At 36.0% G+C, this 27,655-nt stretch overlaps 1 protein-coding gene across 1 annotated transcript; it reads right to left on the reverse strand.

Moving 5' to 3' along the window:
- Positions 1 to 27,655, reverse strand: LOC146893653 (cytochrome P450 2C26-like). The gene is made up of 9 exons (XM_087907912.1): positions 27,448 to 27,655; positions 24,528 to 24,690; positions 24,201 to 24,350; positions 17,834 to 17,994; positions 16,545 to 16,721; positions 8,958 to 9,099; positions 7,719 to 7,906; positions 3,888 to 4,029; positions 1 to 532 (listed from the first exon to the last, which is right to left on the reverse strand). Exons 1-9 carry the CDS (start codon positions 27,613 to 27,615, stop codon positions 351 to 353), a joined length of 1,473 nt encoding a protein of 490 aa, XP_087764038.1. The 5' UTR covers positions 27,616 to 27,655; the 3' UTR covers positions 1 to 350.

A 27,655-nucleotide genomic window follows, 5' to 3' on the forward strand; every position in this document is an offset into this window, starting at 1 on the left:
TTTTGAAATGAGAAATACAAATTTAAAATGTTATTGTCAAGGACATACAGGAGATACAAACATAACTGTGAATTATTATATTGTTGGATCCTATTGATTTTATGTGGAAGACATGTTAACTACAACTTTACCTACATGTAAGTACAAGGGATGGTAACAGTGCCACGGAGAATGTGCAAAGGCAAATATCTTTGGCGATGACTTCAGAGACTGTAAAATGGAGAATTGATGATGTCCATGGGAAATTAGAGAATAGATGCTGTGAGAATATGGAAGGACAAAATGTTATATACAAACTTTGGGGGTGATTTCAGAGAAGAACACAGCAGGAACCAGGCATATAATTTTCATTAGACAGGAATGAAGCAGAGCTGGAAAGGTGGAGGTAATACAGAAAATCCATTGACCACTGGTGCATCATTGATATTTTTCAGAGGAACCAGAGATTTCAGCTTGAATTTCTGTAAAATAGTGGTCAGGAATAGAAACAGCTCCATGCGGGCCAGACCTTCTCCAAAACACACTCGTTTTCCTGTAGGGAAAAAAAGTCAAAAAAGGTAACTATGCCTTGTATATGAGTGAGTGTGGGATGCTCTATGTTTGTAACTAGCATAAGAAACTTATGTAAGTGCTGTGTTATTGGATGGGTGGTTAGTTGTATGGGTGGGTTCTTGGACAATTGCTTAAGCAAATACATAAAGGTGGGGTGTCAGAAGCTATGCAATCCAGTGTCAGATCAGAATACAAAAGTAAGTTCCTTCTCTGCAAAGGAAGTCCAGTGGAGACAGTATGTCACTTGTCAGGAAACAGTGGATTTGGGTGCCTAGAAGGATAGTGACATATTTGCTAGGCTTGTGTGCACTTTTCTCTTTCATTCTATTGGTGAATCTTTTGGTGAGTTTTAGTTTCCCTTTGGCAGTCACACATGCAACAGCTGTAATCTTCTCTAGAAACTCCATTCTTTCTCAAATAGTTTCTTCTAAGATTCAGCAGGGGGTTAATACTTCTTAATTTTCTTATCTGGAAATATTAACTGCAATGCCTTATTCTGGAAACTTTCCTGACTCAGTAGAGGCAGCAAATATTAACAAGGTATGCTTTTTTAATTGTTTTCAGGGAAAGGCAGATAGCAATACACCGTGAAGAAAGGAACTCAGAACGGTAATGGCAGGAAATACTGCGTTCATGTGAGGAAACAACACCTGGAACATTAACCATACCTCACAGTTCTGGGTAGGAGATTGAGGTAATCAATATACAAGAAATGGAATTACACAGTACCAACACTTGTGAATATGTTCCCTGGATACTAAGCATTAATGGCAGGATATGGTATACTACAAGAGTACAAAATGCAATGCAAAATCTGGGATGGATAAACCAGGAGCAATTTGTTGGTGGAAGAAGGAAGGTACAGTGGGATGGGAGAAGAGTGTGTTGACAAAGTTTGTCTTTTATAGAGAGAATGAGAGGAATAGCACCATCTTGAAGGCCAGGAAAATATATAAAAGCATTTCCTACAGACACAAAGCATTACTGAGGTTTAAATTTCGTTGTCCTAAGAGCAATGTACCCATGTCGGTAACCTTTTAACTTTTAAACTGTGAGTAGCTGCCAGCTTAGGTATGCACTCAAAGAACAGGATGTGCTTGGCTAGATAGTTAGTTAAACTTGCATAAGTGCCAGACTCTATGCCTAGACTGTGGTTGTATAAGGGATGAGAAAATGTGTTTCTGTAGTAGATGAGGGGCTAAAAAAGGTTTTTATGATGACTATGATGTAATTCTTAGAAGTCAATAGGAGAAACCAATAATAAAACTATTCATGGAATCCTGGTAGAATAAGCTCTGTTAATGTGTAAATAAAGATTGCTCATATTATTTGGGGCTAATTGTGTGCAAACATTAGTTAGTCATTTGAAGGTCCTGAACTTGAGACAGGATACTGACACTGGAGTACATGTTTTTCCCAAATAACATACAATCTTCAGAAATATATTGCTGAAGATTATCCTGAAAGGAAAATAAACCAGAGGAATGCATGAGCTATATATACAGCAACATAAATCAAATTAGCCTAGCAGATATTTATTGATAATGTAACACAATCATTGATGATCTACCTCATTCTGAGAAGTTCATGAACCTTTCTCTAAAACAGAATACATACATGGACACAAAGCATTTCTCAACAGATGTAAGAAAGTTAAAAGAAGACCTTTCAAACTAACTGATTGCCATGGACTAAAGATGAATACCACTACCTATATATATGTGTGTGTGTATGTGTTTGTGTGTATATACATAAAATTCTCTATTATTTCAAACAATTAAACATGTTTGAATGTGTGGGTGAATGAATATGTCCAAGTTACTTGTTTAGGAAGTTCAGGGGATGGCTCCAGGTCTCCTGGAGCAGGGAATACAGGTGGTTGTGAGCTTCCCAGGGTTAGTGCTGGGCATTTGACTCAGGTTTATGGTAAAGGAAGCAAATTCTGTTAATTGCTAATTCATTTACCCAGCCCTTTATTACCTTAGCAAAAATGGCTAACATTAGCCAAAATCCCAGCCAGGACTGGGAATATGCTCAAAAAGTCTCCCTCTAATGAAGAGAAGTGGGCAGCTAGAGGCTACTCGAAGAGTAGATCCAGTTTTCTGTTATCAGTTTGGCCACCTGTAGGTTATTCATTCTTCAGAGTGTGTCACTAAACTTGAAGCACACTAGCAGGACATAGTGTACTCGGTGCTTTAAGAACGTGTTGCATTGCTGAGGCTAACTAAGGGGCCACTGGCAGTGGCACCGGGATTTATCCCTACTGCATGGTCTGGCTTTTTGGCATCCATTCTATTTGGATGTATACCTTGCTCAGGCTAAATATAGTAAGGAGGGTCTTGGAACTTCCACTAGGCAATGTGCCTTGTGCTCTCTGAGGATTGGTTGGGGGTGGGTTGAGAGGGTTTGTAAGAGAATGGGCAGAGGGGAGAGCGAAAAAACTTGGATTGGTATTTTTTATTTTTTAAAATCTAAGAAGTTGAAATAAAGATAAAGAAAAGGTGTGAAAACTGGAAAAGGAATAAAAGTGCTGTGTACTAGTTGTATACTAAAAAATGATCATATACGAAGTTGTGGTAAGAGAGAATTGTGCAGGGTGAGAATTAAAGGCATTTGATGATTGGGATGAAAAATAGGTGTGGTTTTGATGAGAAGTCATTGTTTACATATATAAAACTCAAACAATAGGAATGAGATTGTAAAATGATATTAATTTTTGGTTTTGTCTTTCATTTATGTCCTTTGTGAAAGATAGAAAGTCGTAAATTAACATGTTGATTCACGTTTGTGTTTTATATTTGAAGTATTATTAGAGAGACAAATTGTGCATATTTTCCCTTAGTCATCCTTGGTCAGGGATGGGTGTTTCTCTCTAACCACAGTCCGAGCACATCAACCTCTTTCTCATCTGCTTCCCTGAGTGGGCTTCATGCCGTCGGAGCTTTTCTGTATTTTTTGGATGTGTTTCTACATAGCTGAGCCTGGAGAAGTGTGAAACAACAACAAAACAGGTAAAATTATGGTAGAGACTTTATTTAATGGTGATTGTTCAAAGGATAGGTGATGTTCATTCTCTATGAAGATGTCTTTTGTTCCATGGGATGTACAGATACAGGAAGACTACAAATTGTATGACCACTAGTATTCTTTACTTGATTGAAATGTGTGAAGTAAGTGTAACCTCCAAATTTGACTCCAGCATGGAAGAGGTGTCAATGACAGTGCACAGGTTCTAACCACACACAAAATGTAAGTCTATGAGTCCCTTAGGTGTCACTGTAAAATTTCCCACAGATCCTCATGTCACCAGAGTCATGAAAATGAGGTTTTATTACCTGCTGAGAAAGGCATAAAGTAGTCACTTTTCTTAAAGTTTCCTTTTGCATCCAGAAAATGAGCAGGATCAAATGTCTCTGGATTGGGGAATTCATTGCTGTCATACAACACTGATGATAGTGATGTTAATATGGTCGTTCCCTGCAAACAACTCACACAAAGACACCAAGTTACAAAGATATCATGGCTCCATAAAGTAGGTACAAAGAAGATCGGGGACATTTCAACAGATAGAACATGCAGGGAACAGGGAGGACTCTGAGAAAAGCCACAGTGATATGGCTAATGTGCCTCTACTGAATTTGAAGTCAGCACTTAGGTTTTGGTAGTAATCCTTCTGAGTGTTCCCTTTCCTTGCACACTTGGACATGGGTGTTTCAACACCTGCTTCTCTAGTTTGTCAGTTGCTTTATATAAGTCACATGGGTCATGATATCATGTGGAGAGCTGTACTGTATGTAAATAATATAGAAACTCATTCATGATGGAACACAAACAAAGTCTAGACACACAAACATCAATTGGTTTCTGTCATGGACAGAATTCAGATATAGATGCATTCCTACAGATCAACAAAGGAACGGTCTCTTCTCACATATACTGTCTATGTATATAAACACACATAAACCAGCAGGAGGGATGCTGCTTCATGAGGGACTAAAACTAATAGAACATAGAGGAAGCAATGTAGTTCTTTTTTATTTATTCTTTCATATTCTGTATCCTCATCTCCTTCCAATCCCCCTAGTCCCACAATTAACCCTCTTATTCAGAACCACTGCCACTCTGTTCCCCTTCAGAAAAGGCGGGACTCACAGAAATGTCAACTGAGCAATGGTTAACAATATGCAATATAGCTATGCAAAAATATCCATATCAAGGCAGAGAGGTAAAACATAATAGGAGCAAAAGGGTACCAAGAGCAAGAAAAAGTACAAAATATACCTGCACTGCCAGTGTTTGGAGATCCACTAGAAACCCAAAATAAACAACCAAAACATACTTTCAGAGGACATAGTACATATTCATTCAGGCTCTATGATGGCTGTTTCAGTCTCTGTGAGCCCCTGTCAGCCCTCCTGAGCTAATTCTGTGGGCTGTGTTTTCTTGGAATTCGTGATTCCTCAGACTCCTACCATCCTCCCTCCTCCTCTTCCACAGGAATTCCCAAACTCTGTCTAAAATTTTACTGTCAGTCTGCATCTGTTCACATCATCTGACAAAAACAGTCTCTCTGATGACTACTGATCTATATAGCAGATTACCTTTAAAGAGCATCTATTAATTTTTATTTTTGTTTTTTTTGCCAGTTCTTTTTTATTCTACCCTATGTCTCTGGGTCATTTAATTGTTTCCTGTGCTTCCATCCAGGCAGCATTTGACTTGGGTCTCATCTCCTGACATGGGCCTCAATTAGACAAGTCATTGGTTGGCCACTCCCACAAGTTCAGAGCTATTATTACCCCATAACATCTTGTAGGTAGGACAAATTGTTGGTCAAAGGTTTTGTGGCTGAATTAGTATTCTAGTCCCTCACTGAAAGCTTTGCTGGCTAATAGAAGATGGATGGTTTAGACTCCTTAGCCCCTATTACTAGGAGTCCTAATAACACACTTACAGATTCCAGGGATTTTCCCCTGAACAAGGATTCCACCATGATCCCCAAATGCCACCAAATTTTAGCCATCTTGCCCCATGAACTCTTCTTCCATCACCCCCCACACATGATCTCTCCTATTCCCATTCCCAATAGCCTTCAGAATCCACCAAATCTATTCTACTTTTCTTCCAAGTTCATCCATGTATTTCCCCTTGAGCCCTCGTTGTTATTTTGCCTCGCTGGGTCTGTGGATTAGCAGTTATCCATTAACTAATAGCTACTATGAACTTATAAGTGCGTAAATACCATATTCTACTATTAAATAGACCACATTTTTTCTATGGTGTCTTAAATTAGGGGCAATCTATAGTTTTTCCTGTTCATGGATCTTATAAGCAAAACTGCTATGAACATAATTGTGCAGTGTGGTTTTGGTAGGAAGGATCATCTGTTTGAGTATTTGCCCATCAAGTAGAAAATTTGATTCTTGAGGTAGACTGATTAACAATGTTCACAGCAACATGCACATTATTTCTGCAATGTATTTAAAATTTTGTACTCCCACTAACAATGTAGGAGCATCCAGATTGCTACACATTCTTGTCAACATGTGGTGTTACGTGTGCTATTGATCTGATATTCTAACAGGTATAAGATGAAATCTCAAAATACTTTTGGTTTACATTTCCCTGATGACCAAGGATCTTGAAAATTTGAGGTTTGCTCAGTCACTTGTGATTCCTCTATTGAGTATTCTTGTTTACTTATATATCCTATATTTAAATGGACTTTTTTATTTCTTGGTCATAGAACTTTGAATTCTTTATATATCTTGGATTTTGGCTATCTGTTAGATGTGGAATAGGTGAAAATCTTTTTCCATTCTGTAAGCTTCTCTTTTCTCCTATTGAGGGTGTCCTTTGCCTTATAGAAATTTTTCAGTTTCATGAGGTCTCATTTATTAATTATTAATCTTTGTGACTGGGCTATCAGTTTCCTGTTTAGAAAATTGTCTCAAGGCTAATATGTATTTCCTCTTGTATCAGGTTTAGTGTGCCTGGTTTTATATTGAAGTATCTGATCCACTTGTTTTGGTAATAAGTCATTCCTGTCCCATAATTAGTCTATTTACTATTTAGTTATGTAGAGTCATAAATTAAGTGTTGTTGTATTATTCTAGACTTCAGTATTAAAAACCACAATTCATATCTCAGGAATATCCTTTTGCCACAACTTAATTAGATAAAAATACTTCCTAAAGTATCCAAAGACATTGGTTTGACAAGTGGATATTGAAGTTACATTGATCAGAAAGGAAACTTATGTGCCATTAGATCAGTCGTACCTATTCACCAACTCAACTTTATCACATATTTATGTCAACTTCATCTGTGCTCTAAATGAATCATAAATTGAAAACATAATTTACATTTTGAGTTTCCCTACTCCCTTCTAGTCTCTGATTGCTCACACATTCTAAGTGTACTGATAAAAATTTTAAAACATTATATTTCAGTAAGGTTAGAAATTAAAATCCAGTTTTATTTCATGCCATCTGAAATTCATCAATTAGCTCAATAATAACACAAGCAATAGTGAAGTAAAATGAATTAAATTAAAAGTATACATAAATATTATGTGGGAAAATTAAATATAATTTACATTCTTACAATTTCAGATAAAGCATTTGTTCAACTAGTAAAATATATGTGTTTAAATAAAGTAATATCAATATAAGAGTTAAATCAATTTTTACAACCTTATTTAAAAATACAATATCAAGAATATTCATTATTCATTGAAACTCAAAGAAAATATTTCCAAACTACATCAGTGAAGCCATATCATTTTGGATTAAAAAAAAAACAAAGCACAAGTAAAAGTATAATTTTTTTATATTGCTTGAATAATGCAGGATATAACCTCCTCAGAGTTTTCATTAATTTTTTCTCTATGATAAAAATCACAAAATTTTCTTGAATGAATTTGAAAGAAAATTGGAAAATACATGTGGAAACATTAAACTCCAATCCTCATCCAAGCAAAATGTGGAAGGCTGAGCAAAAGTGGAATTATCACTATTGTGTCCCTGCCTGCTGTAGGACTGCCTTCCTGATTATGAAGCAGCATAAGGATCCCCAAAAACAGTGTGACTCAGAGGACCCGAACCACACTGTGAACCTGGGAGCATCATTAGCACAGAAGTACAGTAGAGAAGAAACAAGTTTACCTTGGGGATGAGGTAGTTCCTGAATTTAACATCACAGGTCACTTCATGGGGTAGGCCATTGGGGGCGATATCAATGAATCTCTGAACCTCATGAATCACGGCATCTGTGTAGGGCATTTGCTTCCTGTCCTGCATGCAGGGGCTGCGTTGTCTGCCAATCACACGTTCAATCTCTTCCTGGACTTTAGCTGGTTAGGAGCAATGACAAATGTAGAAATAGGGAAAAGTAGCAGGGTATGTGTGGGTCTTTGTTTGCACAGTTTACTCCAGTTATCTTATTAACCATCAGTGGGCAGGTTCAACACCAAACACTACTTGGAAATATATTTGTATTTTAACAACAACTGTTTTTATATTGAGTTATTGGTATGGAAAAAGAAAATGTCAGTTAAGCCCACATTCTATTTATAATTGCATATCACATATCACAGACATGTCCGTACCCATGTATACATGCATCCTTTCATTTCTCTATAATAGATATTAGATTATCATACTTAGTAATATGGATACTCATTGTGGAAAGAATTGCATATACATAAATATCATTCCCTATAACAAATATTAGAGTTAGGTTTCATTTTGATACATATTTTATTAATAAAAAGTTTTTCACTTTAGTTTATACTTTTCCCTTTAGTCAATTACAATTACTTAAAGGCATGTGCCACCACCAGACAGGACAACACATGATATGAATGAAAGAAAGTTCAGCAGAATTTTTATGGATTCTTGTAAAAATTCCAAATACTGATTTGAAATCATAATTTCAACATTATTGTAAATATATTTCTAAATGTCCAAACAGTCTTGATTTCTTCACAGAATGTAAAATTTCACAGGAAAAAGCATAGAATACTAGGATTACTTATTAACTTTTGTGATGTGAGTTCTTTTTTTTTTACCACATAACTATATTTATCAGAATAAAGAAAATAACTGCAAGAATTCATCTTTTCTAAAAGCTTGAAATTGGTGAAGAAGTCAATATCCAGCCATAGCTCCATATATGCTTTAGGTGCCTAAAACAGTACACCTGCCAGGGAGCACAAGCAAAGGACAATCTTTGATGGAAATTTCTTCAGCTACGGTTTCTTCATTTTTCTCAGTTATGCAACCCTTTGAAGCCATTGGAACTGCAAGTTAAATACTGAGATTTTTGAATAACAGCACACAGGGTACTGGCAGCATCTTGCCAGCATATTCCCAAATGCTATGGTTTACCACATGCAAACTCACCTGTGACATGTGGGTGCTTCAGCAGGAGCAGGAGAGCAAATCTCATTGTTGTCTTTAAAGTATCTGTTCCACCTTGAAGCATACTACTCAACGTGGCTGTCAGGTTTTCACGTGTATATATTGATTGCTGATTGTGATTTTCCTAAGGATGATTTGATACCGTTATCTAACAAATTCTCTCCTGCCATATTTAAGCTACAATTGAATATACAGTATTGTACAATTCTAAATTTTTGATAGCACAGAATCTAGAAGGTACAGCAGTGACTGAAACTAAATGGCATTTTGGAGACTGTGGTATAGATATCTAAACTTCATTATTCATACTTATATTTCCTGCTTATCGAAATTGCACTTGTAAGATTATATACTTGTGTGTGTGTGTGATTGTGTGGTGTATATACAATGTTGAACTGTAAAACTGTAGAAAATATGAATAGAAGCTGATTTTGTTTGTTGTCTCTTTTCTCAAATTAAAACACATGTGCTTGAAGAATTTATGTTTCATTTTACATGGACATAAGAAGACTCATTTATAAAAGGAAAGCCTATATACTCAACATGGTAAGGACATTGACAAGTTGACTCTAATGCTTCATGTCTACTCTATGATAACATGAGGGTTACAAGTCTCTTCATACCTGAGTTCAGAAGACATTTTATTTAAGGCATTCATAACTAGTTTTTCCCTTAAATAAGGAAACACAATCTGAATTAGAAGAAATAGGAGAATTGGGGACATAATGCTACCTTTTCAAAGCTCTATCAAGAACTTCCTTTTAAAATATTCTCAAAGATTTTTATGGACTAAGTATAGTTGTACACTCATTACTGAGTTCAAAGTGTTTAAAATAGATGAAGCACAGCTAGCAAGATTAGGTTCCCTGTCAAGATGATCTATCTCCATTCCATTAAGAAGTCAAATAGCAACATGATATATGTCCAAAGAGATATCATGGCCTGTATGGAATAAATCAAAAGAATGAATAATGCATTTGACCAAGCTGTAAAGATGCTGTGCTACAGGATTGTCAACAATGTTACATCTTGAAATGCTGAGGCAAGTCCAGAAATAAATCATCATTATTTTAGAATTATCAAACTGATAACATTTTCATGATTACTCGATGGTCTCCAGTGTATTAATATCATATAGTTAACACTATTTATTGCAACTGTCAAAGAAGCTCATCTATTTCTCTTCATAATACAGCTTCATGTGATTTTCTAACCAGAAATTGACATTACTTATGTCCAAATTAAATTTAATTAACTCTAGAGAATTATACTTAAAAACTAACAATTATATTTATATATGCTTATATGTATTTGGATATACAGTGGTTCAATTTTGGTTCATATCTTGTTAGTAAAACCACTTATTGAGTGTAAGGATTGCTCAACAAAGGGAACACATGTATGCGAGTGGAACCGTAGCTTCCTACTCTAGTGAGGAAATAGTTCTAAGAGAACAACACCCTACTTGCACTTTGACAAACCAGTAAATTTCTTAACTGTGTTAAAAATATTTATCCTAATACCCAAATAGTAGTGATGTGGGATATCCTTCTGTATATGTGTTGTGTCGCGACCACCTCGACCAGCAAGGAAGATGCAACACTTGACTCTTCTTTCAGCAGTTTATTCAGGAACCTTGAACAATCTTCTGACCCCGGGGAAAGCCAGCCCACAGCTTAAATAGCCTCTGGGTAGCCAACCCCAGCATGCCACATGGGAGATGCAGATAGGTCCAGATACGCGGAAGCAAGCCAGATCCTTAGCCTTAGCCATATATGGAGTTGTTTATGATCGAGAGCACTGACCATCGAGAAGGTGGAAGGCAGAAATCAGTGCCATCTTTAAGGCGTGGCACTACGCAGCTCTCTACAGTGTTGGTTTTATTGGGTAATGAATAAAGCTACTTTGGACCATGGCAGGGCAGAATATAGTCAGGGTTGAAGAGGTACACACACACACACACACACACAAACACACACACACACACACACACAGGAGAGAGACAGAGACAGAGAGAGAGGGCAGAGTCAGGGAGACACCATGTAGCTGCAGGAGAGGATGCCACAAGCTTACTGGCGGGTAACAGGGCCATGAAATTGATCCTAGCCATGACTGCTTAACATAAAAAAAAGTGCTTCTGGTCAGAAAATGATCACAGATACACGCTAAAGATAGATACAGACAGAAATAAAACTCTTAATGGGCCATAGTGTATTTTAAAAATGTACATAGGTTTGAGAGAGAGAAGGAAAAGAGTGTAGAGAATTATAAAAAGAAAGAGTTTCAAAAATAAAATAAAATCCATAAAGAGACAGTAAAAGAAATATAAAAGAGCATAGAGAGCTGCAGATTAAAAAAGGAAAGAAAATAAAATAATCCACATAACGATGGATTATACACAGACAATCTAAATGATAAAAATTATTGTGCTTTCTTTGGAATTTTTGACAGAAAAGAAACATTTGATTCTGGGGCCTTCTAAATTAAACCAACATTAAGTGTTTTGAATTGAAAATTGAGGACTAAGATGATATTGCTTTGAAAGAGGTTCAACTCTTGTTTCCACACAAGATGAGAACCTGTGGATTTCTTTCAGGCTAATGGGTTTTGATGGGACAAGATTCCCTGAAAAGTTTCTGTGAACGCTAAAATTACATTTCTCAAAGAATAGTAGGAAGAAGTTTTGAGAAAACTATGCCCAAATTTTCAAAATGATTGTTTATAAATGTTTGTTTTCATTTAAAGGGGGATATAATATAAAGATAAACACCTGGCATTGGTGTAGATCTTGGTCAATTGATACAATTTAAGGTTAATTTTGTTACATTTGAACATGTATTTCTGCTCTTGTTTAAGATAATATATTTGTGTAGCTAATTTAAAATTTATTGTATATTTAAGAAATACAAGTTAATAGATTGTCATCTACAATAATCAAACTTTAGTCTTATTAGTTAGTTTTCTAGATATATAGAAATATATTTCATTTAGATAGAAAGTCTTCAACTCTTCAAAGACCTATAGAATTAAAAAGGTTTTGAAGAACTTAAACTTTTCTTAATGATGATATGTGTCTGTTTGGGACAGCAACAATCTACTTAAAGAGGTTGAAGGACATTGAAGAAACTTGCTATGGAATTTGCCCTTCAGTGTGGTAGCTATATGATCTGTATATGCAGGACCTGGAGAAAAATGATTGCCGATATTGTTAAAAGAAGATGAGATAGTACTTCAGTGCTCCTGCTTCACCAAAGAAAATGCCAGACATTATGATGGACACCAAAGAAAGTGACTGACGAGGTACCAATATCGACTAAATAGTCTTTCAAATTTCCTGCTTCATGGAAGATTCTGTTGGATACTATGGATCTATAAATTGATGGTGGATGGCTCAACATTACAGAAGAACTCTGGGTTATTGTCCAGGCAGCAAGATGTCTCTGTCATTTCTATGAAATTAGAAGTTACTTACAATGCACTTCCTGCTTACTTAAGTAAAATTATATCCTTCTGGGTTCTTTGAACAGTTGAAGATAGATAGTTACAGTTATGGTTTTCCTAAGTTACAATAAAGGATAAATTAGGTATAAAGCTTTTTAGGCTCACAAAGATAGGTTAGATAATAGAGTATTTTTGTTAATTTGCCAAATGTAAATGGATTAAATATTGTAACTATAATTCTTGCTTGATAAATGTTTTGTGCATTTAATTTTACTATGTTAAAATTAAAACTTTCCTTGTTATTTAGACAGAAGAGGAGAGATTATATGGGATGTCCTACTGTATATGTGTTTCTTTTATTGGTTAATGAATAAATCTGCTTTGGCTTGTGGCAAGGCAGAATATAACCATGCTGGAAGAAATATATAGAGAGAGTAGGCAGAGTAAGAGAGACGTCTTGATATTGCTGAAGGAAAAGGATATCAGAAACTTATCAGTAGGCAACAGCCTTGTGGTGATACACAGATTAATAGAAATGGGTTAATTTAAGATGTAATAGTTAGTTAATAAAAATCTGGAGCTAATAGGCCAAATTTTTTGTTATTAATATAGTTTCTGTGTAATCATTTGTATCTGGGCAGCTAGGAAACAAATGAACAGTCTCCATTACACAGTAGTACAGGATTCACATCTCACAAGTGATGTATTTTTTTTACAGCATCAGAAGAAATTATAACCTATTAGCTTGTGGAGACAACTATCTATGGGATGTTCAGCCCCAGTTATAACATTCATCATACACCCATTATACTTGAGGCTCAGTGTACATCTTAGAATATGAGTGAGAATGATCGCAATAATCAGATATGTAAGAAACTTTTCTGCAAGATGGATTTTGTTGATATGACAGGGAAACTACACTCATGAAATCTCTAAAATATGACTGTTGAATATAATCTAAGTAGTTTTAACGTCAAGTGAATTATGATGTTGCTGAGAAGAGTTCCTTGGGACGACAAGCCCAGATGATGATTTGCAATTAAAAACTGTGGAGAAATAGAGATGCAGTCTTTCTCAGTGTTGAGCATTAGAAAAGTTTATTTAATGTTAAGGGGTCAGTCCTAAAATATACAGATGGTCAATATTAAATCTTCTCACATTGTTGAATTTATGTACTTATCCTTATGCAGTTACACATGTAGCAATAATCATTAAAGAATATTGGACCATGAATATCAAGGGCAGCTTGGTGCATGGTAGGTATAGGTAGAAGGAAAGGGCAGGAAGAAGTGGTGTAATTATATTATATTTAAACAACATACTAAAAATTACACAGACATTCTTTAGATAGTTCAGTTAAAAATACAGAACAAAAAGGAGTAGAGGAGTTAGATAACTCTCTAAAGTCCCATGATAAATTAAAGAAGACAGATAAAGATAAGTCAGGAGAGCACTTGAGCAATGGGAAGAGATCCAACCTTTGGAAAGTGTATATAGAAAGAGACTAACACAGCATAGATCACATTCTTTAGAATATCTTGGTAGAAAATTTCCAAAAACTGGAGAAGAATATTAACATCTATGTATAATAGGTGAACAGATATGGAAATACAGAGACAAGAACAGGATCTGGCATGACAATATACTCAAAATCCTACCCTTCTGAGGAGTGGATGTGTATGGGTTAGTAGGTGGTGGGGGGATAGAAGGATTGAAGGGAGGCGGAACTGTGGTTGATATATAAAATTAATAAAAAATAAATAGAAAAACAAAAAAATTACCAAATCTAACAAATTACATCAGTGAAATTTGAAGTAAAAAATTAAACTTAGGTATGACTCTGTATAACAGAAATTAGTGAACTAAAATGAAATCAAGGAAATAATCACATTTAAATTGTTGGAAAAGATTTAATATTGCATAATTACATGCATGAAAGATTGACATACTTAGAATCATTTCTGTATTTAAGAAGCTGAAAATAAATAAATAAGAATAAAACCAATTCATGCACAAGCCCTTAAATTTGAATAGCTTTAAAATGGAGGTATTATGTAGTAAGAGGAGAGCAGGCTGCGTCTTGCTGCCCAAGTAGCTTAACCCTCAAAATAACCACACAGAAATTGCATTGAATAAACACTGTTTGGCCCATAAGCTCTAACCTCTTATTGACTAACTCTCACATCTTAACTCAACCCATTTCTAATAATCCGTGTGTCACCACGAGATCGTGGCTTACTGGGAAAGATTCAGCATGTCTGATCTGGCAGCTGCATGGTGGCTCGGCTCTATCTGCTGTTTTCTTCCTCCCAGAATACAGTTCTGTCTTCTCTGCCTATCTAAGTTCTCTTCTATCAAGCCAAGCAGTTCATTGATTAACCAATGAAAGCAATACAAATAAAGAAGAACCTCCTACAACATTGTTATTCCTCCTCAAAGCAATCTAATGAGTCACTTCTATCTGTACTAAAAATCAAATAGGAAAACAAGTCCACAGATTAAAATGAAACTATGGAGTAAGATCTGAACCCTCAAAATGGAAACCTACAGCAATGAATGCAGTGTAGTGTTGGCACACATATCAAGATGCAAAATACTTTGATATCTAGATATACACAGAATACTATGTGGGCAAGGAAAAAGGCAAAAATCTTTTACACATGAAAGAAAACTCAAAAAATAAAGATTCTGAAAGCTATGAATCTTAAACTGTTAGTTGAAAATTTTGTGTGTTCTTCACAAAGGTAAATATGAAAAGAGTTTGAAACAGAAACTCCATGCTGGGGATATGCACAAAGAAAATGCAAACCTACCATCAAGAAACACGTGCACACATGTTTCTAAATGAATAGCTCAAAAGAGTCAGAGGTAGAAATAATGCAAAGACACAATATGATAAATGAGTGTATTGTTCCCATGCTTGTAAATGAAGGTTGCAGTAGCAGGTGACCACAGCACAGAAACAAACTGAACTTGAAGAGGCTTCCAAGATTTTATGCATGTGCAGGAAAAGAGAAAGTAGACCACCACTACTGAGAACTGGTTTAGATGTCAGTATATTCAGTCAGAGAGATACAGGAAAGTCCATAAAGAGAAAAATTACACTCACAGTTACTAATAATGCCTTGGAGTTTGGAGAGAAATTGTTAATGGTTTGGTGTGTTTGGTAGAGTGACGCAACATTTTGAAACTAGGAGATCATCAGTGCTTCAAATTGAAGTCTGGCAACATATGTTATTAATATGTCTGTTTTAAATGATTGACATTTTAAGTGCAGTCTCTGGGTGAATTTCCACTGGCCTCTCTACAAATATTGACAACATATCTTAAATTCATATGGAAATTTAAAGTATTCAGAATGTTAAAGCAGTCTGTCAGAAACATGTAGCAAAGTTCAGGGACTCACAATTCTGGATTTTAAATACTGATAAAATATTTCAATAACAAAGACCTCGAACACTGAACTACTAATAAAATATACAAACCAAGAAAGTGGAAGTACAACTGACTCCCATCACACCAGAATATTTATCATTAGTTTACTTCTTAGCAAGAGTGCAAAATAAATTGTGGAGAACTTTTTCTGAAAATACACAATGCCAACAGTTAATCCTGACAGCAAACCCAATCTCTAACCACACTGGCATTAATTCATTAACTCATGAGAAATTATACTCAAAGCTTTTCATCCACCTACTCTTTCCCATGGTACACATCATTTCTCCTTTAGAAGTCATATGTGGTGTTGATCAGTGCAAATATGTACATATCTCTTTTAATCCACATGATATGCAAGTGATCAAAACACAGTCATTGATGGTATTCATGCTCAAGTTAAGACAGAAAAGTTTGTGATTTATTACTTTATTGAAGTTTGTTTCCTTTTGTATTGTTTTTCTACTATGCTAGATTTTTTTTTGATTTTTCTTTTTTGGTTTTAATTAAAAGAACGGGGTCAATGTGTTTTTTATTAAAAATTTTAACCATTTTTCAGGCTTACATGCACATAAAAAATACCAATTTTTTTCCAAATGATACTTTTCAAATGATGGTTTTAAACATCACTTCAATGAATTATAAAATACTTTAGGTATTTAATAATTGAATAAATGAATATTAACACTTTACCTGCCTTCCTTTAATTAGGAAATAATCAATAAAGTCCTGAGGGTTGGTAGCATCCAAGGATTCCTCATGTTCTATTATTTTTGCCAAAAGGTAACTCTGAATACAAGTCAAGTTTTTATAATATGTATTATGGGTTCCTGGACAATAATCAATCAGAACAGGGAACATATTGCAAACCTGCAAGGAAATACAAGAATTTACTAAAAATAGACACTGTATTGACCTAAGTAAAATATATTAGTAATGTGTCCCATGAATGATTTGAATCACTAGATTGAGGATTGATTTATATTCATCATAAGAAGGAGTATTAATTACATTCTTTATTCTAATAGAGTGATTTGAGGAAGAAAATTCTCCCATAATTGTTAATGACCTTAGTAAAATTTACATATTCACCTATCTTTTATCATAAATTTTGTTCATGTAAACTCATTGAAGGCTCAAATAAATTCTGTCCTACAGTTTGACATACATGTGATTTAAACACTCACACACTTTCAATGTGACAATAGAAATTAAAATTTTGGGGGTGACATTTACAGAAAAATCTAGTACCCCAGGTTCAATATCTATCAACCACCTTCTGAAATGCAATGACTACTTAGTGTTGGGTTTGGCTAAGAGAAATGGATGTGTGGTAAAATCAATTGCACCACATATGTCTTAGGGGTTTCTCTTTGATCAAACAATCATTTTGTATGCAGAGAGCAAGAAATTTTAATTCAAACTAGAAGAATTCTGTGAGGATATTTAAGGTCCACACAGCATTAAAACATACATCTTTCCATTTTTAACTGACACCCTATAAACTAGAATCCCAACTGACCCATTAAATGACAGGAGTACTCAGTGTTTACTGACAGCTTTCTGTGCCATTAGTTTTCTTCCTCCTTTCAGAGAAAATTCTGTCTATACTGAAATAAAGCTCCCTAGTAATATGCTCAGAATGTGCTTAATGAAAAGTAGATACAGTATTTGATTAGTAAAACATACTGTGAATGACTGATCACTCTTATAGAAATGGGTGCAGCATTTTAATAATTCTGTAGTAATCGACAGGAAGATTCATGGATAAGAAACAATCAGGGTTAGTCAGTTGGCATCTGCCTCTAAGTTTTTGCTATTTGTACACTTATGGGTTGAGGCCTCCCTTCCGAGAATTATTTTCATAATACATTAGCCCTTGTCAGTTGGTCACCTCCCACCTTCATGATCCATATTGAATTTGAGCTCTAAGGAAGAAAGACCATAAGTATGTTCTCATAAGGAAAGAATATTAGCTTTACCTGCACCCAGAGAGTACCCAGAATCTTAGAGTTCGCATTCAGTTTTTCAATCAAGATAACAAAAACTTGATCTTTATATTCAAAACGATTTTGGAAAATAATGGAGCAAATGACATTGCAGGGAGCACAGGTCAAGATGAAGGAGGGATCATAGGGTGAGCCTGGAGAGTTGGAAACAAATGCCAAATGTTACTAAAATATATGAAGAAGAAATTTTGCTTTTGTTAGCTAGTTAAAGTAATTTAAACATTTAAAATTGTATTATAATTTTGAATATACTTAACCGCTATATATTTACCTGGTGAATAATACACAGTCATATTGACATTACATTTCAGTTAATCTTCAAACTCACTAGTTATATAAGAAGAGATCACATCTATTTTACTGGCTGTTTTAACCTCAAGTACGTGCTATTATCTGAAAAAAGATTTTTATTTATTTATTTAATTTTGACTTTGGTTTTCCCTTTAAATAAGACAATTGGGGTTGTGGAGTACATAGTACTCAGTAACAATTATATAGGCAAGATTGTAACCCAAACATGAAGTACAGGCTATTATATATAAATATAAAAGGCATTAAATTGAAAATTATTCTATGGAGTAAAGAGGGAGCATGTCAAACACAACATACAGTATGTCTAAACATATTGAAATTCTATTATTAAATTAAAATGTGAAATACTCTACCCATTTCTGCTAGAGAGTAAATGCTCCTTTTTCTGGATTTTCCTAAGTCGTAGTATCAGAGTTTACGTTTAACCACACATCAAAGCTTTACTCTCAGTACAAATAACCACAGAACACGTGCAAAATGCTTGTTGGTTTATAATTTCCATGGATCATCTAATGTGTAATGAACACAGTTACAATCCTACTTTGGGGTGGCCATATACGAACTTAAAAGTCACAACTTCCTGACTGAATATTTTTATTAAATAGGCAGGTCATCTGGGACTCTTGACTATTTCCTACCTCCTGGGGGATAGCTAAATAATCTTCATCAGGGGGTGGGGTGGGAGGGTTGTTGGAAGGGGAGAGGGTTAGAGAGAAGGGAGTAGGGGAGGAATGGAGAAAGCTCGGTTGACCGGGATGGGGGGAAGGGAGGAAGGATGAATATGGGATCAGGGAAGAATATATTTCAACTAAGGGAGTCATTTTAGAGTTTACAGGAAACTTGATTATATATGGGATCCCAGGTCCAAGGAGAGATCCCCAGATTGTTCTCTGGACAGAGGAGAGGGTGCCTGAACCGGCCTTGGCCCATAACCATACTGATGAATATTTTGCTTATCACCATAGATCCTTCATCTGGCGTTGGATGGCGATACAGACGGAGACCCACATTGGAGCACCGGACTGAGCCCCCCAAGATCCAATGAGGAGCAGAAGGAGGAAGAAAATGACGAAGGACTGCGAGGGATGCTATCACCCACTGATACAAGGGGTCGGATCTAATGAGAGTTTACCAAGGCCAGTTGGACTGCGACTGAACGAGCACGTGATCCAACCAGATTCTCTGAATGTGGCTGGCCTGGAGTCTTTCTGAGAAGCCATTGACAATGACACTGGGACTAGTTTCCTCTGCATATACTGGATTTTTGGGATCCAGTCTGTTTGGATACTCACCTTCCTGGACCTGGAGGGAGGGGGGAGGAACTTGAACTTCCCACAGGGCAGGAAACCCTGACTGCCCTTAGGGACAAAGAGGGAGGAGGAGAGGGAGGGAGGGAGTGGAGGAGAGGGAGGGGGGAGTGTGGGAATTGCTACCCCGAGTTATATTTCCCTGCCCCCATTTGAGGTGCTTATCTGCAAAGAATCTTAACTTCCCTCTGCTCCTGGAGTTGGATGAGGAAGTTTGAGTGCAGGTGATTATTCCTTGATCCCTGCTGGGGTCAGGTGACAGTCCCTACTGGGGACAGGTGAAGGTTGAGTGCATGTGATCAGTCCTTGACCCCTACTGGGGTCAGGTAAGAGTTCTTCCTTGGGTCAGGTGACAGTCCCTTCGCAGCCCCCTCCCCATTTGGTGCCATGGTATAAAAGCTAGCCCCAGCAGAACAATAAACGAGCTGCTGTTTCACCTCAACCTCGTGCTCTGTGGATTTCATTCAACCTGGACACCCTCCGCCGAGACTCGTGGTTCCAGACCGTGCTGGCGCGGTAGGGGAGTGGGAGGGCGTTGGGAAGAGGGGCGTAAATGGAAACTTTTTATAATTTAATAAAATTACTTTCAAAAAAAAAAAAAACCAAAAAAAAATAGGCAGGTCATTTTTACTTCTCATGAGGATATTATACTGTCATTTGATCATCAGACTTCCTTAGACTGACAGGAATTACCAGTTGCCCATTTGAAAGGATACTGATGATACTTTTAGAGCACTTTGTATCCTAATAGGTAAGGTCACTAAAAAGTTTTTGTTTGTATTCTGCAATTTTTATAACAGAACAATCTACCAAGTTCTAGGATCTTACAATAAATGGCACTACATCCACAAAATTAACCAATTACATTGTCATAGACTATTTGCAGTGCAAAGTTTGAACAATGACCAATATTAATTATTTATTTTTGTAGCTATATGAATGAGATCTGATGCGTTCAATACTAGTGTTCTAAAACATTTAATCAAATGAGTAAACTTCCATTACTCAGCGATATGCAAGGACTCTCTAGCTATCTTATTGGGCTTAATCACAGACCATTCACAATAATAGCATTTTCATATGAATTGTAGCATGACATTAAACCATTTCAGTTCTTGTATGTACATGGTGCACTGCTGGCTGATAATAGAAAAATTTTTCTGGCAGTATATTCTTAAGCTAAGTTGCATCCATCTATTTATGTGGCACCAAAATCAATGTCTTCATCTCATCTTTGGCAGATAACACTTTTGATCTTTGGTACACTAACGATTTTTGAATATACCACTTAAATATTTTCACCACCATCTTCCTTTTATCACGAAAAGATAATTCCTCCATGTCCATCAAAATTTTATTAATGATTCTATTTGAACACAAATCACTTTGACGAATTCTTTTGAGATATATTTTTTAGAGAGTATTTCTATCCATCTGGGGAATTTTGTACTACTAAAGGTCTGCATCACACATCTCTTTTAAGATATGACAAATCCTTGTCTTCTTCACTTTCCTTTTACTTCTTGAATTGCTATCAACATTCTCACTTGGGTTTTTGATAATGAATGTCCAGAATTTATGACGCATATCAAACAAGTTTGATACCCACAGACATTATAAGAATCACCTATTGTTTGGTCCTTTGGCATGACATACAAATCTGTTTCAAGATTCTCACACTCAGTACAGAAAAAAAGTTTATTTGTCCCATGAGATCCATTGAAAATATAGTAGTGATTCTTGAAATCAAAATGGGTCTGTGCTCCAAGGTCACAAACAAAATATTTAGGTGGAACTACTGGAGTCCTTTGAAATGTCATCCATGTTGATTATAACTGATTGATATATAACTGAGTTGATTATAACTGTTTTGATTCTAGTCTTATCCTTCATCCTTAGCAATCAACTGAGGCAAGTTGTTGAGATAGAAGAGTTTGACAGAGTGTGATTGACGGTGACAGGTACTTGGGCATATCAGTTCCTTTAATATTCAGGTGAATGTTTCTTTCATTGCAATTTTTTTGGTTTGTTTTTCTGAAGAATAAGAGCTGACATAATTTACTGCAAGAGTTCTTTCTTATATGATAACATTTTTACCACAAAATTTTAATCTTTTTGCTTCTGTGAGATGTTTCCTGAGAATAGGTACCAGTGACTACTCAACATCTCCTTTCTCAAATAAAGATATAAGCCCTTGGGGCTCATCATTGATAGGGAAAAGAGTCCCTGATCTGTCTGGATTGGCAGTTTTTCTGTGCTTGTGTATGCAGGGCTGAGAATGCTACAGGACAATCTCAGCAATGCTCCCATCTAAGTCAGTAGTACCTAATCCTAGAAAACTGGAGAGGACAATTCTGTGAGTCATGGGTGAATCTGAGTTCCAGGCAAGCCTTGTCTCCAGATCTACTTACAGGCCATTTAGTTCTACACAGAGAAATCCTATTTCAACAAACAAACCAAAAAACATAAACCAAAACAAAGCAAAAATTAATAATCTATTGTGCTAGTAATGTGGACTAGTAAGAATCATGTAGAAACATTCAAGGATTAGGAGGAAAAAAACTTGTGAAATGTGATACATCAGTGTTCTATGGGAAGAAAGTGTAAAAACAACAACTTTAACTGTGACCTGAACTGTTTACATTACTAAATTATATGAGAGACTGTATTTCCAATGTTCATTACAGGTAAAGCAAAATCATGAGAAAACTATTGAGGACTTTCCTTTTCACATGTTCATGTTTAAAACAGTGAATTTTGCTGTTTACAAAAGAATTATTTCATGTTACTACCTGTAGTGAAAGTATGATAAAAACAAAACTGGATGATAAATGGAAATAATGGAAAAAAATGGAGGAGAAAATATCAGTGTGACTTAAAACAAAGTTCATGACCAGTTATTAGAAACTTGTCTCCACGGTCTCATCCCAGAATCCAGTGGATTTTCAACAATGTTATTTTCTGGAAAGAAAATATTATTTATCATGGTGAAACTTCACTTTCAATACATTTGAGCGAAATTTACAGTTGTGGATATTTTCATTACTACTTTAGAGTAAGTATCAAAATAGTATATGACAGAAATGATTAAAATGTATGTATTACATAGATCATGTGATAGATTTTACAAGTAAAAAAGTTAGTAATCTGTGTTGATTAGTTTGAGTCAAGTTGACACAAACCACAGTTAGAACAAAAGAAGAAAACTCGGAAGAGTAAATGCTTTATCAACCTAAACTGAGTTCTTATCTCTTAATGATCTTCCTTCATTTCTGATGATGTGGGAGGACTCAACATACTACGGGTGATATGACTCACTTTGGTGAATTATTTTTAGGACAACACAGAAAAGAATAAAAAGATAGGAAAAAGTGATTATTTTCTTTTATTTCTTTCAGTGGTGAATTTACTGTGACCAAGAGACCATATTGTTTGTGCTGAAGTTGATCATAATTTATGTAGACTCAAAGAAGGGCAAATGATTTAATGAACTGGACTCCTGAGCATAAGAAATTCCTTGAACTTACTGATACTTTACCATACAATTAACATAATGTAGTACTCTAAGCAATACCAAGAGTTTAAGCAAAGCATTTGGAAGGTAAGACTTTGATATTGTTATTGTATGTGTGCATGCCATTCATATATAAAATCTGATAGTCAATCTTCTATTATATTTGTCAAGAATGCTAAAACAAATTCACTTAGGAATTCATAGACATAATGAGATTCTTCATTCATAAGCAACAGGTGAATAACATCCAGAGTGTTGGCAAAGTAACAATCATCACTTTTCTAACACAAAAACTTAATGGGGAAACTGACATGCAAGACTGAAGACACACAGGGAAATGCTAGAGAGCCAACAAAGCCACCTTTTTAAGTAAAATTACTAAGTTTAGTTTTTTCCACATGTACATTTATTTTGAATATTAGTGTTGAAATATGTTTTATTAAGGTCATAAATCAAACCATTAAATGTTATGCAAGAAGATATAACAATATCATTTTGATACCATGCAAACAGCTGAATTGCACGAATCAAAAAGAATTCTACTACAGTCATTGAGAAATAAATTATTACATCATACCACAGTAGCCAAAAACTACAAACATGATACAAGAAGGACCCTTAGACACTTTAGAGAAGCAGTCTAGACCATTGCCGTTCAAGAAAGAAAGGAAAAGTGAAGAAAAGAAAGGTGATGAAAAGAAAGCTAATACAATCTTTTCTAGGGTTCTTATGTTTTCTTAGTAACTATTGCTATTGGAAATTGTATTGTGATGAGATGATATGCAAAGGAAAACAGTATTTTTGATGAGGGGAATGTTGAAGGGGCACAATGCGATTGGTAATTAATGATCCACCAGACTAGATTAATATAAAATATACAGCTTTAATAAACAGAAGGAAGACTTACATCAGAACTCCAACAGTCCGTCAGGAACGTAGAAGCCAAGTGAGAGAGGGTAGGGAAGTTCACTGGCCAGGTTTATAGGTAAACTTTTGCCTTAGGGCAACACGCCCCATGGACAGAATGTGATTGGCTGAACTCCCCTATCAGAATGTATGGCTCTATATTTCCATAGAAATTTAACATGAGACCCATACCCATGACATCTCTTTAGAAAACAATGCTTAGAATAGGATAGAAAAAAATTGACTAATGCAGATATACATAGCACGAGATGTAAACATCAGATTATAAACCTGCACTTACCATTGGTTTTCTTGAGTTCCTCTACAAGGAACTGTGCTTCGTCTTGAATACGGTTCTCAATACTCCTTCGCCCCATGCCCAGTTTTCTCAGGGTTATGAGTGAGAAGTGCCTTGTTTTTTTCCATGTCTCTCCATTGCTAAAACCAATGCCTAAAGAAATTGGAATAGAAGACTAGGGAGTATGTCTGAGAGAGAGATAAAGGAACAGACTGGTCAGAGATATAGATCCCCAAACTTATTCCTGAAGAGCAAACATGACTTCTGCTTTCCATCCTCCATCTCACTACATATACTATCCAATATACACAGAAGCGCATGCATACTTACCAAGGTCTTTTAAAACCATCTGAAGAATTGGAACTTTTCCTCTTCCACTAAACTCCTCCCCATGACCTATGAGAGCTTCTTTTATTGCCTCATAGCCATGCAACACCACAGTGGGTTTCATGCCAAAATACAGAGTGAACACAGGGCCATAGATTTTAGAGAACTGGAATGATAATAGAAAACACAAATATTCTAAAAATGTCACTGTAGTTTATCTATTCATACCGGTAATTGAACTGTGTTAAAATATTTTTATGCAGAAAATCTAAGTTTGAAGTTTGCATATACATTTCAATATGATGATTATTACATATAGATGACCTTCTGGATGCCCGGTAATATCCCAGACCGTTTATAGTCTAATGAGAAAAAATCACCTTACTATGATATTCAACAGGTCACTTTGCCATATTTCACAAAGTACCTGAAGTAAAAATTCCACACTATTGGTGATCCAATAGTACACAGGTGGTTACTACAATTTTTTGTATCTATGGATGTTTGCTTTGTTACCAATTATGTGATCAATTTTTGAGAAGGTTCCATGAAATGCTGAGAAGAAGGTATATTGTTTTCTGTTTGGGTGAAATGTTCTATAGATGTCTGTTAGGTCCATTTGGTTCATTACATCTGTTAGCTCTCTTATATCTCTGTTAAGTTTCTGTCTGGTTGACCTGTCCATTGGTGACAGAGGAGTGTTGAAATCACCCACTATTAGAGTGTGTGGTTTGATGACTGCCCTGAGTTCTAGAAGTGTTTCTTTTACATAAGTGGGTGCTTTTATATTAGGGGCATAGGTATTCAGGATTGAGACTTTCTCCTGATAAATTGTTCCTGTTATGAGTATGAAATGTCCATCTCCATCTCTTCTGAATGATTTTTGTTTGAAGTCAATTTTGTTAGATATTAGTATAGCCACACTCACTTATTTCTTTGGTCCATTTGATTGGAAAACCTTTTCCCAACCTGCCGCGCACCACGGCCCCATGTCTGCACTCTGTGTGCTAGAACCCAGTTCTGCTAGCTTTGGACAAGGGGCTGGAGGTCGAGAATACACATGCAGAGACAAACCGACACATGAAGAGACAGACCGACACACGGACCTCCCAACACTGGTTCAGAAAGCCCTCTTTATTAACACCATGTAGGCTTAAATACACTGCAGTCAATGGCCAACAGGTGATAATCCCATCCTCTGATCCTCTAGACTAGGCACAGTTTCTAGTAACTTTAATTAGAAGGTTCTAGGAGGGAAGAGCAGCTGAAGGCCAAAACCATTAGTCCCAACATCCAGCTGAAGGCCAGGACTCATGAATTCCAACACCAAACCTTTACTCTGAGGTAGTTTCTGTCTTTGAGTTTGAGGTGTGTTTCTTGTAAGCAGCAGAATGTTGGATCCTGATTTCATATCCATTCTCTTAACCTGTGCCCTTTTTATAGGTGAGTTGAGTCCATTGATAATAAGTGATATTAATGACCAGTGGTTGTTAACTCCGGTTATCTTTTCTGGTGGTAGTGTTTGTGTGTTTCCCTTCTTTGAGTTGCGCTGGTGGAGGGTTGTCAGATGCTTGTGTTATTATGGGTGTTGTGGTGCAGCTTCTATCAGATCATTCTCACGCTAACTGCATACAGATATAGACATCAATAGTCACACGACTTCTGTGGAACCAGCTGTGAAATACTTTCTGCTGAAAATTACAAAACCTGTGATGAAGGGTAAACATCCAAACTCTTGGGTCACCACAAGTGTTCCAATTCAGTCCTCATCTATTGTTACAAAAGTACAGAGTAAGCGTCACAGAAGCTGCACCACAATAACAGCACCTTTAGAAAAATTATTCTCATCATGCACTATTTTTGGTCCCAGGCATAGACTTGTATGGAATCAAAGGAGATCAGGAAACCACAATATAAGAGAAGCTTCACTGTTTAAGGTTTCCTTTTCCTGTGTGATGCCATGCCCATTGCTTTACTTTTAATCAGGATCTAATTAATTCTACAGAGTAAGGCATGAATGAATAATCCACGAACAATGTATCTCTACAATTATGACTCATTTAAATAAATATTCACTGTAATGCTAATCCCAATTGGACTTAACAATAAACACCTAGAGTAAGATGTTAGGGGGTGAAAGCTGAGAGATCAGAGAAGCACTGCAGCCAGTCACTAGAGAGACTTTTATCCTCTACAGAATCCTCATATTCAAAGGGGTGACCCTACCTTTATGAATCTTCAAACTGCATCTCGAGACTGAATCCTCAGACTTAATGCTCAGACTGTATCCTCAAATGGCCTGCTCAGAGCACATTTGAACTCTTGTCTCCTCCCGCCTTGTGTCCTCTCTCTGCCCAACCATATCACTTCCCTTCTCTAACTCCCTGCTACTTGATTTAAAGGTGTAGCCACTACCACATGACTCTGTTTCCTTTGAGACTGGACCAGTATAGTGTAGCCCAGAGTGGCTTTAAAATCACAGAGGTCTGTCTGCCTTTATCTTCCAAGTCCTGGAATTAAAGTAATGTGCTACCACTGCATATATCTTTAGTTCTAATTTAATTAGCACATACCTGAAATTTATTTGTTAGAGCAGGAAATATCACTATAACACCCCACTCTACACCATTAGTCAAAATAATAGAAACTGTTCCTAAAAGGAAGATTTGAAAAAGTAGATAAAACTTTTAATTCTATGATTATATTATAAAATGTGGTGTCCTAAATATTCTGTAACATGAAATCTTGTTTAATACTAATATCAACTCCAGTACTACAGGCAACTCTCAGAAAACAAAAAACAACTTTATTGTTTTTCACTTTACACCCATTTAAAAAAATATTTTCTCTAGTACTACAGTTTCTTTGAAAGCAGCATCACTTATATGTCTCAAAGTGCCAGACAAGCATAAAGTATACTCACACTGGTAAAGGATTGGTGAACATTTTTTACATCTATCTGGTGGATATTGCCAATAATTGGCAGAGGAGTAGGTCCAGGAGGTAGCTTCCCTCTCTTAGAACTCCATTTGCGATGTGAAAAGAGAAGTAGACATGTCAGAATGAGCAACGAGACCATGACTAGATCCATGGTTAACCTTCCCACTGGCACAAGTGTGATCAGGTAGTAC

The sequence above is a fragment of the Myodes glareolus genome, chromosome 7 (assembly GCF_982192425.1).
Source record: "Myodes glareolus chromosome 7, mMyoGla1.1, whole genome shotgun sequence".
Taxonomy (NCBI): domain Eukaryota; kingdom Metazoa; phylum Chordata; class Mammalia; order Rodentia; family Cricetidae; genus Myodes; species Myodes glareolus.